This window comes from Phocoena sinus, chromosome 1 (genome assembly GCF_008692025.1).
Source record: "Phocoena sinus isolate mPhoSin1 chromosome 1, mPhoSin1.pri, whole genome shotgun sequence".
NCBI lineage: Eukaryota > Metazoa > Chordata > Mammalia > Artiodactyla > Phocoenidae > Phocoena > Phocoena sinus.
In genome coordinates this window covers 143,214,076-143,230,283 of record NC_045763.1, presented here as the reverse complement: position 1 = coordinate 143,230,283, position 16,208 = coordinate 143,214,076, and the positions used below count along the sequence as shown (strand labels likewise).

The window sequence follows — 16,208 nt, the reverse complement described above, 5'->3', positions numbered from 1 at the left end:
ATGACTCAGTCCCTACCCTAAGGAACTCACTGGCAAGGGAGAAAGAGAGATGTAATAAATACCCACAATAATCTGTGGTAATCACAATCATGTTATACATAATGGTTTCTAAATGGAATGACTGACTCTGAGATGACTTTACTAGCTGAACGTTGAGAAAATCTAGGCCAGGTTAATGACAAAAAAAAATCATTACAAATTGAATTTTAAAATAAATTATTTTCATATTTAATATTTCAGATGGATTGCTAACAAAATATTCTCAAAGAGAGGTCCTCAACTATAACTGGCATATGCTCCCATGTAATTTATTGGGCTGGCCAAAAAGTTCGTTCAGGTTTTTCCATAACATCTTATGGAAAACCTGAACAAACTTTTTGGCCAAGCCAATATTTAAATAAATATTTATTATGTACCTTAGCAGATGTTTCCTTTGTATTCCCTTCTAGGTCTGTCTTTATGATTCATTTTTTTTCATGGAAATGTTGTTTGCCTAGCTAGATAAATCTCTACAGAGAGGTTTTTGTATTTTTATCACCCAATCTCTAGAGCTTTAAGTATAACCCTATATAAACAGTAACAATGGTTCAATTTTTATTGAATGCCTACTGTATGTTATAGGAGCATAGTAAAAGAGTACTTACCCTAAACTCAGAATTCAGGGTCAAGGGTAGCAGGAAAGACATGGGGAGTTAAAATCTATATTGCCCCAAATATGTGGATACAGTGTATGAAGAATGTAATGCCACATATGAAGATGGTGCAAATGACATCCATCACTTCAGGCAAAGGAAACAATATAGTTAATTACCAAGAAGGTTGGCAAGGCATTTTGGAATCTGAACAGCGCACTATTGGTTCCCCTTCTTGAGAAAATATTAATGGAAAACAATAAAGTTTTTTTCTACCCAACTTTCATCCAAAGAAAAACTACCACAAAACAGCATTCTACTGTTGGGGTAGATATAAAAACAGGAAAAAAGGAGTTTGTTCTATTCATAGCTGTGCTTGGTGACTAACAGATTTTCATCCAAAATTGTTAAAAATAGAACAGTAAATATTTGACATCTCTCAATTTTAATTAAAATGAGCATAACATGATACCAGGGTGAGAAAAATAAGAGAGATCCCTGATAAATTTGCAAAGAGGGAACAGGTACAATATCTGAGTCACAGGATTAAATACACATGACACCTGTTGGCTCAACAGCAAACTCCATTCCCAGGACCCTTATTGTATTTATATGTTATTTGCATACATTGGTCCCCTTAGCAACCAAACAACTTGGGGTTCCAAAAGCTGTACCTGAACCAAAAACCTGTTTGTGGAAAAGAAGAGTTTTATCTGTGTCCAGAAAACAACATTGATAACAATGAAAGGGAAAAAAAAAATCAAGCAAACCTGGAAGCATTTAAAGCAATCATAGTTGCTAAGGAGGTAGAAAGTAAAGTCAACACAATTTAAGGGCTAGTTTCAGATAGCAACAGTCCAAAACGTTGGGGCCATAGCCAAAGGGAGATCTGAGTATGTACATGATAAAGAAAGTGGCAACACCACATCTATAACGATGAGAAGAGACCTTTAAGTCTGTTTCTGGGCTCCCGGTACAGCCTTGTGAACCCACATACTATTCCCTTCCTAATCCAACTGGATCTCACTTATCCACCTTTGTTGGCCACATCCTGGTACGGACTTCTCTCCCATCAGGTGGAAGGGGAAAGGCTTCCTGCCTGGGAAGAAGCTGCCTGAGTTGCAGAGTTCTCTTCTTTCTAGAACAGAAGTGCTGGAATTTGACTCCATCTTTTGCAGCTGTCTTTTCCTTCCTGAATCCCAATTGCTTATTTGGTTCCTAAAAGCCAGCTTCCAGGTGTTTGCTGGCCAAGCCCCAGAAGATTAATGACCTCTTCCTTTTTGTTTCACTTCTTACCTCAGATCCATCTTCTTTCCCTCTCTCCATGATTTAGTGCTATCACTGGGAATAATACTATTAATAGCGAACATTGTTTACTGAGTTCTTACTCTATTTAGGGCACTGTTCTAAATACTTTCCAAGCATTAACTCTTTTAGGTCTCATTAACAAGTTGAGGATGACTACTTTTCACCCCCATTTCACAGATGAGGAAATAAGGCACGGCTAATAAGTGGCTGGGCCTGGATTTGAAACTAGGCAGCTCACAGTCTTTACCAGTGACTATGCTGACCTTCATGTGAATCTGTGTGATAATAGAATTATATGAGATAATAAAGGACATGGAAGAAATACAGTGACTTTCAATGTACTGAAAATACCTTCATGTGAATTAAATGCTTTTTGATGATAAATGTCACAGTTATGAAATCCTTCTCTGAAAGTCATAAGAGCTGGTGATTTTGTGTGTGTTGGGATGGTGGTGGTCTTTTATTCATACCGATCCAAAAAACATTTGCATACCTACTGTGTGTTCTAAGAAATCAAAAAGAATTCAGATGAGATAGTTGTCTTCAGAGAGCCTTTAGTCTAGTAGAGAAAGCAGGACATAGAGACAAATGTATACACAAGAGTAAGTGGTGCTATGAATTTATATAAGGATCCATAGGCAATTGTGATCAAATTTATCAGAGGTAAAGAACAGGGAAGGTTTCACAGAGGAGAATAGTCAGGGTATATGATCAGACAACTGTCCTGATCAAATTAAATTAATTGTCTAACTATATTTTTTATTTTCTAATACCTAAAGACCCAGATTTCACAGGAACTTGGGACTTCATCATATCTTGTTCTTATTCAAATTATAGTTACAGGGATTATGTAGTAGTGAAGTTTCTATGCTGGTTCCAACTGTTTTCCCAATGGGTGCTTTGACAGCTCATAAATATATTTGCATAATTGGCTGTGTTAGTCCTGGTGTGATGTTGACATGTGACTCTCAAGGTTTGAGAAAAGCTTTATAGAGATTGTGACAACCCTGAATTAATATTTTGCCCTAATTTATTACCCAATTGTGCACATTAATTATCTCATGGAGGGGTTTGTGGTGATGATGGATGAGAAGGTCTGTATTTTGAGTGGCTGCTTAGGAAAGGTCACGGTGCTCTCTGTATTGTCTAGCTTTAAAACATTTCAGATGTGATTTCCAAGCTGAAAGCTGAACCAACATAAGAACATTCCATGGTAACTAACCTGCATCTGTTGGACTCCACTAGCAAGCTGTTGTAGGGCTAGAGCCAGATGCCCATCTGAAGCATCTAGCCATGTGGCAGAAGTAAACAGGTATTAAGCTGAAACCTGAGAGAAAAGTATAATTAAGGAAATTTCATCAGAAGTGAGTTACACTATCTCAGAGGAGAAGAAACAACAGCGTTCAAGATACATTCTTTCCAAGGAGGGAGATAAACTTGAGAATCCACAGGACGTGTAAGTTACTTCACCTTACATGCAGTACAGTGCAGTAATGCATGTCTGGGCACAGACTTATGGGTGAGTGAGGGGTTGCTCCTTCTATAATATAGCATAGTACCTGGAGCTCCAGGAAAGGGGAGCTTATGCAACAGAAGAGAATTCCCATGTGTGATCTAGCAGGGAGGGTAAGTATCAGTGAAACAAGGCAGCAGAGCCAGGACTAGGGTGGGGCTAGTGAGGCCAACTTGTGCCAGTGCAGGGTTGGATCCTCTTTATTTAAAATGTTGAACTTTTTGTTCATCATGAATTTTTCACATTGATTTTAAAAACTACTGTATTAAAATATTATTTAGCTGTGTTTTTGATGCCCCTTTAAATTTTGTGCCCCATGGGAGTGCCTCACTAGCCTTACCCTAGTGCCAGCCCCACATGACTACAATTGAAGTGAGGTGTTTCAACACTTACCGTAGCCTAGAAAATGGAATCATTGCATTTCATTGCAGATATGACCTCACAGGGCATCTAATGTTACCTGAACCCAGAGGCTGAAATCAGAGAGCCTCAGGACCATGTGCAGCCTACAGATATGTTTTATTTGCCATTATCACCGTTTATTTTTGAAAATTGATTTAGTGGCCCCCATTTTGAAATTGAAAGGTTTCTTCTAAAACAATTTGGATATCTGACTTCTCTTGGAAAATTGGAAGCTCTAACACACTGGATCTATGTTCTTTCACGGCAATAATCAACTAAAGATGACTAGAATATCTCCTCCAGTTCACTGGTTCACTAGACCCACTTTGTGCATGTATGTTCCTGCCTGATGCTATAGGCATAGCGATTCTGAGCCCTAATTAACTGCAGGATTCTTTCAATAATACCTCTTAATAATGGGCTTTCATTCATTTAATCAGTATTGATTTTTGTGCCTATCATATGTAAGATATTGTGCTAAGGAATAAGATGACAAGATCCCTTCTCTCTTGGAACTTGTTTTAGTCTCATAGGCAACGTTATGGGTTGAATTGTGTCCCCACCAAAAGGTATATTGAAGTCCTAACCCCAGTACCTGAGAATGTGACATTATTGGGAAAAGGGGTCTTTACAGAGGTAATTAAGTTGAAATGAGGTTATTAGGATGGGCCCTAATCCAGTATGACAGGTGTCCTTTAAAAAAAGGAGAAATTGGGACAGAGAGACAGACACAAACAAGGAAAACAATGTGAAGACATACAAGGAGAAGATGGCCATGGGATTGGTGATGTATACACAAGCCGGGGAATGCCAAGGATCACCGGCAAATACCAGAAGCTAGAAGCAGCAAGGAAGGATTCTCCCCTAGTTCTGTCAGAGGGGGCATGGCCCTGCTGACACCTTGATTTCTGATTTCTAGCCTCAAGAACTGAGATCAAAATTTCTGGTGTTCTTAGCCACCCGAGTGTTTGGAACATTATCATGGCAGCCCTAGAAAACTAATACAGGCAGTGACTAAATAATAATCTGAAGAAGTAGTTTTATAACACTTGTGACCAGGACAATGAGGGGGAGTACAGAGTGCTATGAGAGTGTATATGTTGGGGTGGTGGGCTGATCTTGTTCGGAGGTGATGGAGCATTTTCTGAGGAAGGTATGCTTTAGCTGAGGTCTAGAGAAATAGTATGTTATTTTCTAGTAGTGAGGGAAACAGGCACAGTCTAGGCTAGAAGGACTGGTATGTGTTAAGGCTCTAAGGAAAGAAGGAGTAGGGGATACTCAAGAAACCGGAAATGAGAAGAAAAGCTGGTGAGCTGGGCCCTATATAGTAGTTGTATTGATTTACCAGCTGTGTTACTTTGGGGAAGTTACTTTAACTTCTCTGAGGATAATAACCTCATGTGGTTGTTATGAGGAGTAAACGAAGTAGTAAATGAAATGGTCTTGAACGAAGGGCTGGTGCAAATGCCTCATTAGATGTTACCTATTGTTATGATTCCTCTTCTTATTGTTACTGTTATTATTCACAGGGCAAGGATTTTTGAGGCCCTGAGAATGCCCTTAGCCTATTAGTCTCTATGGTGAAGGCAGTGGGAAGTTCATGTATGCTTTTAATCAGGGCTTCAGTTTAACCAGATTTTATTTTAAAAACTTCATCTGGCTGCAGTATGGAGAATGGATCAGAGATCAGTGGAGTTGAGGCCACTGGTGAAGGTCCTGGGGACGGGTGGTGGTGGTGGTAGTGTTCTCGCCTTGATCACTTTGTATAATTTGGAGAGATCACACAATCATCTTAACAATTTAAAAAATTCTACCAAAAGCTGCTTTCTTCTTTGTTTTAGCGCTTTCTTATAGAACAAACATGCCTTGGGTGACGCATGTGTTTTTTTTTTTTTTTTTTTTTTTTTTTTTTGCGGTTACGCGGGCCTCTCACTGCTGTGGCCTCTCCCGCTGCGGAACACAGGCTCCGGACGCGCAGGCCCAGCGGCCACGGCTCACGGGCCCAGCCGCTCCGCGGCATGCGGGATCCTCCCGGACCGGGGCACGAACCCACGTCCCCTGCGTCGGCAGGCGGACTCCCAACCACTGCGCCACCAGGGAAGCCCAACGCATGTGTTTTTAATCTCAATTCTTCCATAAACTTAGTAGATGGCCTTGAGCGAGGCTTGTATGTGCTCATGTAATCATAGACACAAAAAGGTATGAGAGAAAGCTAGATTCTATACATAAATGGTGAAATTAAGATCTTTGGTTATTGAACACATTAACAAATATCTTTAGGAGATTCCAAATCCTCACATTCTCCATTTGCTTTTTTATTGCCTTTTTATCTTGTGACTTAATTTTAGAAGAGAAATTGAATTGATTTGTTCTTCATTGGTGTCAGAATTTGTAGTCTCAGGTGAAGGCAAAATGCTGGATTGGCAAACCTTCACAACAAATATAAGTTTTAAATAAAGTACTGGATGCGCTGGAAATTCAGGAGGTAATGAAAGCCATCAATAAAAATTTTAATTCTAGTTCTCTCTGGATTTTATGCCTGATTTTAATAAAAAGCATCACATTTGATATAATTTGTTTGCCTAATACTGGCAGACTTAAACAATTATCTAATGAATTCATTGTTAGTCTAGATATATATTAGCAAAATGTTCATTTCCTAGTGATAGTTTATGATACTCAACTTTGAAAGGAGAAAGAAAATCTGGAGTAGAATTTCCTCTTTGTAAACTAAGTAAATGCTAATGTTTTCTGAATTTAATCTATTATAACAGAGTACCATTTTATAAGGATTTCTTTACTTTACAACATCCTTAGTCAATCTTATTCCCTGTTGAGCAAAATTATATATGAATATTAGCTTACTTTAATAATTAACACTTAAGTGTACACTGATTAAAGAACTGATGTTTATATGCAAAAGTTGGGTGTTTTGACTTACATAAATTTTTAAAACTGAAAAGAAATCACATGGGACTAAGAATTACCATTATAAAAGAGATTCTTATATACATTTAAAAATCTTACCTTTCTTCATATTTTTGTGTATGTGTTTACTTTAAAGTAAGCAAATATATAAAGCCATTAAAAAAGATATTGCTGAGTGTTGTATATTTTAGAGTGACTTTAATTTTCACAAAATTAACCTCTTGATTTTGATTGATTTTGCAAAGTTTTATGAAAAAAATGACATTTAAAAAAATTTTTCAGGGTGAGGTACTTTAATCTGAAACCTCCTCAATAACTCAATGATGTTTTACAAATAGACATGTACATGGTTTTACTAGTGTCATTCTTTCCTTATTTTAACTCCATGATTGCAAAGATTTGGTGTGTCTTCTTTGCTACTGTATATCCCAAAATGCTAGAAAAATGCCTTTCTGATACACAGAAGGTGCTTAATAGTGAGAGTGAATGGTGATATGTACCAGTGCCTGCTGTGATTGCCAGCCGCGGTGGCAGAGGGCCTGAGTTGTCATCTAGCCCAATCTCTTACCACTGCAAAAACCGCCTCTGTGATTATGAGCTATCAGAGCAGAGTGAACCCAAATTCTGCTTTTCCTCCAGGATTCGTAAAGTGTGCTCCCTGGACTAGTAGCATTAGCATCACCTGGGAACTTGTTATTCATGCCAGTTCTTAGGCCTCACCCCAGACATAATGCCTCAGAAACTCTGGCACGGGGCTCGACAATCTGTGTCCTGTAAGCACTCCACACAATTCTGATGCACGCTCAAGCTTGAGACCTACTGCTTGAGACGGTGCTTGTATGGGCACTTCTAACACCTACCTCTTTGCTTCCTTTGCTATTCTTCTGATGATGTCCAACTTCCCTTCTGATTGACATATTCTAATTTTAGGCTTATGAATACTTCAAAATGAATGCATTTTGGCCTTTGAGGAATTGCCTTCTTAAAGTAACTTGCATAACTCAGGTCTGACTGACACTTTATAAGCTTACTAGGAATTAAACTCTTAGAGGTTGTATTACTATCTATTGCTGCATAGCAAATTACCCCAAAACTTAGCACCTGAAAACAAGAAACATTTCTGGTCTCACAGTTTTTTTTCAATTTTTAAAAATTGAAGTACAGTTGATTTACAATGTTGCATTAGTTCCAGGTATACAGCAAAGTGATCCAGTTATTTTCAGATTCTTTTCTATTACAGGTTATTACAAGATATTGAATATAGTTCCCTGTGCTATGGAGTAGGTCCTTGTTGTTTATCATTTTATATATAGTAGTGTGTATCTGTTAATCCCAAACTCCTAATTTATTCCTCCTCACCTTTCCCCTTTGGTAACCATAAATTTGCTTTCTATGTCTGTGAGTCTATTTCTACTATATAAATTCATTTGTATCACTTTTTTTAGATTCCATATATAAGTGACATCGTATGATAGTTGTCTTTCTCTGATTTACTTCACTTAGTATGATAACCTCTAGGTCCATCCATGTTGCTGCAAATGGCGTTATTTCACCCTTTTTTACGGCTGAGTAGTATTCCATTGTGTATATATACACCACATTTTCTCTATCCATTCATCTGTTCATGGACATTTAAGTTGCTTCTCTAGCTTGGCTACTGCAGTGAACACTGGGGTGTGTGTAGTTTTTCAAATTAGAGTTTTCATCTTTTCCAGATACATGCCCAGGAATGGGATTGCTGGATCATATGGTAGCTCTATTTTTAGTCTTTTAAGGACCCTTCATACTGTTCTCCACAGTGGCTGCACCAGTTTATATTCCCGGGAACAGCGCAGGAGGGTTCCCTTTTCTGCACACCCTCTCCAGCATTTATTATTTGTAGACTTTTTTTTTTTTTTTTTTTTTTGCGATACGCGGGCCTCTCACTGCTGCGGCCTCTCCCGCTGCAGAGCACAGGCTCCGGACGCGCAGGCTCAGCGGCCATGGCTCACGGGCCCAGCCGCTTCGCGGCACGTGGGATCCTCCCGGACCGGGGCACGAACCCGCGTCCCCTGCATCGGCAGGCGGACCCCCAAGCACTGCGCCACCAGGGAAGCCCTATTTGTAGACTTTTGATGATGGCCATTCTGACCAGAGTGAGGTGATCCCTCATTGTAGTTTTGATTTGCATTTCTCTACTAATTAACGATGTTGAGCATCTTTTCATGTGTTTGTTGGCCATCTGTATGTCTTCCCTGGAGAGATGTCTATTTAGGTCTTCCACCCATTTTTTGATTGGGTTGTTTGTTTTTTTGATATTGAGTTGTATGAGCTGTCTGTATATTTTGGAAATTAATCCCTTGTTGGTTGCATTGTTTTGCAAATATTTTCTCCCATTCTGCAGGTGGTTTTTTCATTTTGTTTATGGTTTCCTTTGTTATTCAAAAGCTTTTAAGTTTAATTAGGTACCATTTGTTTATTTTTATTTCCATTACTCTAGGAGATGGATCCAAAAAAAATACTGCTATGATTTATGTCAGAGAGTGTTCTGCCTATGTTTTCCTCCAGGTGATTTCACAGTTTCCGAGGCTCAAGAATTTGGAAGGAACTTACTTGGGTGGTTTTGGCTCAGGGTCTCTCAAGAGGCCGCACTCAAGCTGTTATCTAGGACTCTAGTGATCTCATGGCTAGAATGGGGAAGGAAGCCTCCAAGCTCACTTACATGGCTGTTAGAAGACCTCAGGTGATCCACTTCCAGGTTCACCTGGGCCTCTCCTCAAGGCTGCCTTATGACATGACAGCTGGCTGCCACCAGAGTGAGAGATCCAAGAGAGAGTGAGAGAGTACACACAAGAGGGAAGCCTAACCTTGGAAGGGACATCCCATTGCTTGCGATGTATTCTGTTCATTAGCAGCTCACATTCAAGGGGGCTGGAGGGTTTCATAACACAGGGCATGAATACCAGGTGGCAGGAATCATTGGAGGTCAACCTAGAGACCCCATATAGGTAAATCATTTCTCACTTTCTCTAGTTCCTTGCTTTGTAATGTTTTGATTAGGACTTTCTAGTATCAGAAATCTCAAGACAAATTTGGCTTATACAAAAAGAAAATTTGTATGGCTTATGGTGTAGTTTGATACAGGTGATTGATAAAATGTAGTCACAAAGAACTGGTCATTTTGGTTCTATTTGCTCTGTACTGGCTCCATTCTCAGGTAGCTTCTTTTCTCATTGTCATAATAGTCTCCAAGACTTTCAGGTTCAAGATCAGTGATGTAGCATGAAAGTCTCTTTCCTCAGAAACCCTGGCATAAGTTCTGTCGGCTGAGTGGGTCACAGCCCTGTGCCTGAACCAACTGAAAGGCTGAGGAATCATGACTGTGTTGGCTGAGACCCAGGACACACATGACACCGACAATCAGGGATGAGTCCCACAAGAACCATAACAGCCATAACGGGGCAAGGTAAGTGTCCCTGGAGGGACCACATCAGGCAGGCATTTCACTGAAGTACTGCCTATGCTGTTGTCTTCTCTAAGTTTACATGAACTAGAACCTCTTGGAAAATGCCCACCCTCTCCCTCAGCATTCACTCCCCATACCCGGTGGATCACAGAGGCCTGATGATCTACTGCTGCTACCTCTCATATCCTCTCTTCCACTCCCATACAAGTCACCATGAATCTCTCACCTGGACTAAAGCAATAGCATCTACACGTGCTTTCATTTGTGTTCACCTTCTGTCTGTTCTCCATGTAGCAACCAGAGTGATTTCTTTTAAATGTCATCTGATGAAGTTAGTGCTCTGCTGAAAATTCATCAAAGTCCCATTAACTAAAATCCAAGGCCTTATGACCTGGTCTCTGCCTGCCTTTCTAGCTTGATCACTGTCTATCACCACTCCTTACTCTCTGAGCTCCCCAAATTCTCCAAACTTCTTCCTGCCACACGTTCTTCCTTCGCCCGAGGAAGCTCTTTCCTTACATTATGCCTCTTCCTCTCCACCCACGCTCATCTTCAGGGCTCAACTGTAATGTCACTTCTTTTGACAGGCCTGCCGGACCCTCCAACATTATATACTCTTGTAATCTGTACCTTCTACTTACTGCATTGATTAGAATTGTAATTTTAGGTTTGTTTAGCACCTTCCCTCTCTAGACCATAAGCTTAATGAAGGCAGCAACCTTGCTATATCCACAGAGTTCCTGTTTGGTACTGGGTAGGCACTCAATAGATATTTGACAAAAGTGATTCATTCTTCCTCATCTTAGACCTGTGCAATTGTGTTATCCAGAAGATTAAATAAATGCCAAGATTTATTATAGAGTTGGAATTTGTTGGTGGTCTTGCTAGGCCGGGAGCCCCCTGGTTCGTTGGGTTAGGTCAAGCACAAGAGAGAATGAAATTCTTTTGAGGACCTACAACGTTAAACACATATGTGTTTAATTCTTACAACAATCTCTTGTGGGTTCAGTGTAGTATCCCTGTTTTGCAGATGACGAAACTGATGGTCAGAGAGACAAGGGGACTCCCTCAAACTCAACATTGTTCACAAATGGCAGAGTTAGGATACCCACAGAAGTCACCTTAACTCCAAAATTCTAGGTGTGAATGGAATTATGGAAAAGACAGTGGCATGCTCTTTTTTTGTTTACTTTTTGTTTTAACTATGAGTAGGCCACAGTCAAAAAAGAAACTGAACATGAAAGTGAAGTCCTGTAGATTTCTTGCTGCTGGTTGGAGCATAACAGCAACTCTGAAAGCACTGGAAGGAGGGGAGTATAGAATTTGGGGGCGCTAAATCTTTTTATTACATATTTCAGGTTTTCCTGTCCATTAAAATAAAGTTAATGGGTGCTGAGTAGCCTGGGTCTGGCAGCATGAAAGAAATAGAGTCCATCTAGTTTTTCTATGACAGTTTGGTGGGATTTATATGTATGAGAAATGCAGACATAAAATTAAACAGGATAAACCATCCCATTTCCTTGTTTCTCCAGTTGCAACGATACACAAACTAGTCTATCCCCTTTTTTCCCTCTTACTTGAAACACAGTGAGTAAGTGCAAGGTGTCTCTTAAAGGGGTAGGGGTCTTTAAATTGAAGGGGCTGTGAGCGGCTGCAGTAGAAAGCAGGGCTAGAGTCAGTGTGGGGACTAGTTTCTTGGTTCTTTTGAATAATTTGTGAGGTTGAGGCTAGCTTGTTGGAATGATTCCTGCTAATGCTACAGTTTGGAATTTTGTTTCTTTTTCAAGTCTTATTTTAATGTCTCTGTAAAGTAAATCCGTGGCCTCCTACTCTCAGCCCTCTACATATATGTGTGCCTAATGTGAGAATAATGCAAGGGGAACATGGAGGACCACTGCCGCACATGACTTGATAGAGAAAAGGAGGGAAAATGGCAAATCAGCATTTGGGATTGGTGGTGAGTTCTTACATCCCATGAGGAAGGGATGCACCACACAGGCATATTTAAACTATGAGTTAATCCCACACTTCAGTAAGTATTAGCCAGTTGGACAGAGGACCAGTGCTTAGCAAGGTGTGGCTAAATTTGCAAAAGACCCAGATGGAACAAAAGAGAATCACCGAGCAAAAGGGGAAAAGTGAAAAAAAAATAGAATACTCAAAGTGTTTGGGATCATTTTACTCAGAGAACAAAAAGCCTGTGATCGGGTAGAAAATGATTCTGTAAGTGGTGGATTTATCTCATTTCCTATACATGTAAGATACCTAGTTCCAAATATCTAGAAGGAGGCCAGATAAATGATGTCTGCCATCTCACTTTCATTCAGATGTTTATCAAACGTGTATTTAGCGCTAGTCACTGGTTACTGTGGATACTATGGGGAACAGAAAGACATGGTTTATGCCCTAACTGAGCTTACAGTCTAGTTTAAAGAAGCACAACACAATGTGACAAGTGCAAAAATAGAAGCATAAGTTGTCCTGGGAAGCAAATAGTGAAACACCTGACTAGGATTTATGAGAAACTTTAACTGCTGGGGGATCTGGAAGATAATACCTGTGATGGTTAGTTTGATGTGTCAACTTGGCTAGGCTATAGCACCCAATTATCTAATAAGACACTGACCTAGGTGTTGCTGTGGAGGTATTTTGTAGATGTGGTTAACATCTACAGTCGGACTTTAAGGAAAGATCACCCTTGATGATGTGGGTAGGGCACATATAATCAGTTGAAGGTCTTATGAACAAACACTGAGGTTTCCCAGAAAAGAAATTCAAGACTGAAGCATTAACTCTTGTCGGATTTTCCAGAACTACCCTGGGGATTTCAGATGGACTCTACAGCCCCCGTGGTTGTGTTGAGTCAATTCCTTAAAATAAAATTTATATACACACGAATACATCTTATCTGTTCTGTTTCTCTGGAGAACCCTACTGATGCAGTGTCTTAGTCATGTAAAATTGGGGAGAGGACTGCGGAAGGTGTGTGAGGGAAGATGACAGTAGCCAGGAGGACCAGGAATGAAAAAGAGAAGCCAGATCAGGAAGCATATTACCTGTGACCCAGAGAGTCGAGAAGGGTTTTAAGTCAGCATTCACATTTGAGAAAGGACATCCGATTATACTATTATTGAGAGCAGAAGTCGAGAAAAGTATGTTTCAATTCCAGCAGGAAGGAATTCCTAATAAGGAGGACATTTTTAACAGGAGAAAGGAGACAGCCGGCTGAACCTATTCTGGAATTTAGAAAGTAATTTGGCATTTCAAATCGTAGACGGCCACAGCCTCGCGAAAGGTTTACAACGTTCTTTTTACAATCGACAGTCTTTCTGTTCTACCTTACCTCCTTCACGTCTATAGCTTTCGCTACGGAATTCTCCTGGTAAGTGGGGAAATACTCCAGTCTGACCGAGCAGCAGTTCTGGAAGATAAACTCACACAGCGGTGGAGGTGGGAGGGTGGAGGTCAGCAGGGGATTCCGCTGCGAAAGTGGGAAGGAAGAAAAGAGTTTACAAACCAGCTGAAGTTCCACTATATCATGTGTGCGGTGAGAAGACTCGCTCATTACAGCTGCAGCCCGTTCTCTGTGCGCTTTCTCCCCTTACTCTGCGGGTTCGGTTCCCGCACCGGGGTCGCCAGGAGTTCAGCTGTCCCCACGCGGCCGTCTGCTAGTCTGGGCGGAGTCTGGTACCTGCCAAGCTGGGATCCTGATGCGGAGGTGTGCGGGGAGCGCCGAGTTCAGACTGAGGTCTGAGGTCTCGCACCCCGCTGCTTTACCGACCACATTCGCAACCTCTGTTCCCAGCAAAAGGGGTCTCGCCCTGGGACCGAATAGATTTTTCTTCCGTTCCCTTTGCCTCCCTAAATGTCTTCACCCTGGCTCCCGGTGCTTTCCCCATTCGTGCAACACTCTGCCCATCAGAGCTAGCTGCCTAGGTCGAGCACCCTTGGAGATGGGGTGGTGGTTGGTGGTGACTTGATAACCCTTATCCAAGCGCAGACTGGAAGAAATCAGCATCCTCATTACCGCCTCCACTGCAAGGGTTTCAGGTGTACGTCTCTGTACAACCCTGGGGCGGGGGGGGGGGGGCGGTCGGAGGGAGGGCAGGATGCCCACGTGCTGGGGTCCAGGAACCCGCTCCCCAAAGGTCGGTCCCACACCCCCGCGACCCGACTTGGAAGGAGATGGGCTGGAGCCAATTATACGCGATAAAGTGAGTGAGGATCTAGGGAGGGGGCAGGGTTACTGGAAGGGGCCGAAAGAAGGAGAGACTGCAGGTGAATCCAATGGCTATGCCCCCAGGCGGGGAGGCGGCTTGAGGGGTAGTTTGGAAGAGGCGAGGGAGACGCAGGCGAGGGTTGGGCTCGCAGGAGGTGCGGCGAGGAGAGCCCAGGCGGTGAGACGGGGTGGGGTGTGGGAGGGGTGCGAAGGGGAGGGAGTTCCGAAAGGAGGGAAAGGAACTAGCGAGGGGCGAGAGGAGCAAGCCTGGAAGGGAGAGCGGCGGGGGGCGGCCGAGCTGCGGGCTGGAGGGCGCCGGGCGCGCTGAGACCGTGCCACCTCCACCCCACCTCCACCCCCGGGGCACGGAGGGCTTTGCCTGGGAGACGCACAAAGACATGCGAAGAGGGGCTGAGCGAGGCTCGCGCACAAAGACGCCGGGGCGCACTGCGGCTCGGGCTGCACCCACCACCCCCGCGCCGCGCAGCGCAGGGGCCCGGCCAGCGCGGAGCCCGGGGCGGAGAGCGCGGCGGCGGCGGCGGCTGCTGGCCGGCGCGGGACCCGGGTGGCCGGCGCTCTCCTGGTGACCCGGGCCCGGCCGCAGGCGCGCGCAGGGGCGGCGGCGCCCCAGCCCAACTTGGCCTCGCCCTCGCCCTTTGCCCGGCCCGCCGGTGTCCCCTCCTTCCCGCGATTCCGTTTCTTCTCACGCTCCCCCCACCCTCCCTCCCGCGTCCAGCCCCGCTCTCCCCACCTTGTAAAACAAAGCCGGGGAAAATGCCTGCCCATGCAGCTCGGAGCGCGCAGCCCGTCTCTGAATAAGTGAGTACAATGGCGTGTTTGTAAAAGCTTCAAGTCCGTCTTTTTCACAAAAAAAAAAACCCAAAAAACAAAACCAAAACCAAAAAACCCCAAAACATTGTGAATGCTGCATGCTTCATGCTTCCCAGCGCCTCGCGGGAGAGACCCAGCCATAGAGCAGGAGAAGGTGAGACCCCCCAGGTACCCTCTTCCCCACCTCCCGCCGCGGGCTTTCAGCCCCAACCAGTCCGGGGCGGGCTGCAAAGGCCCCGCCGGCAGCAAGCGGACGTTTTCCACCTTCGTTTCCCGTCCAAGGTGTTGGGTCATAATCTGGGGTTGGAGGCAAATCTATCCCCGGACCCTCTCCTGGCTGCTTCTCCCCACTCTCCCGCTGGTGCCTGGGGGTTTTGCATCTGCCTTGGGTATGGGTTTGGGACACTTGGGGGAGTTTCCGAAGGAGGAGGAGGGTCAGGTCTTGGGAGTAGCCGACGGGCAGGACGCATGGTGACCCTGGTCACACTTGTTGCCCGTTGCGTGGTGGTATAGGCAGTGGTGCTGAAAAAAGCTCATTTCTCCTGGTATTGAGTCGTCAGTTGTGGCCGGGAGCGAAGAAGACATACCTGGGTGAGGATGGGAGACCAGGATTAAGAGGACTCTGTGAGGTGCTGGGGGCAGAGAAGGGAGGTAGTGATGGTGCCGGGAGAGTGTGTGGAAGGGGTGAATCTTTGATTCCTTGTTCTAAGGAGCTTCTCTTCATGATCATACATCAAACGACGGGGAGATGGAAACCCAGAGGGTTCCCCATATTAGACCGAGGGGAAAGGCTGTTGTTTTTTATTTTGGTATTTCACTAGTTTCTGCCCATTCTGTCCGCCAAATATGTATTATATATATTTCTGCTAATTAAAAAATAAGGCAATAGCTTAAAAGAATTAAAATCCATCAGGAAATGTATTAGCTTAA

The 16,208-nt window shown here is 43.2% G+C and overlaps 1 protein-coding gene across 3 annotated transcripts in view; it reads left to right on the top strand.

Annotated features, from left to right (window-relative positions):
* The window catches only part of KCNK2 (potassium two pore domain channel subfamily K member 2), a 228,312-nt gene that overhangs the window by 54,589 nt on the left and 157,515 nt on the right, over positions 1–16,208 (top strand). Inside the window, exon 1 of one of the 3 annotated variants that reach the window (XM_032644181.1) lies at positions 14,683–15,266. The exons of 1 other annotated variant lie outside the window; for it this stretch is intronic. Coding sequence is in view for 1 of the 2 variants with exons in the window: in XM_032644163.1 (XP_032500054.1) it covers positions 15,384–15,432 (49 nt within the window). In the remaining variant the exon portion in view is untranslated. Of the gene's footprint in view, positions 1–14,682; positions 15,267–15,383; positions 15,433–16,208 lie in introns of those variants that run through there. One more of the 3 variants, XM_032644163.1, reaches the window with a different exon arrangement.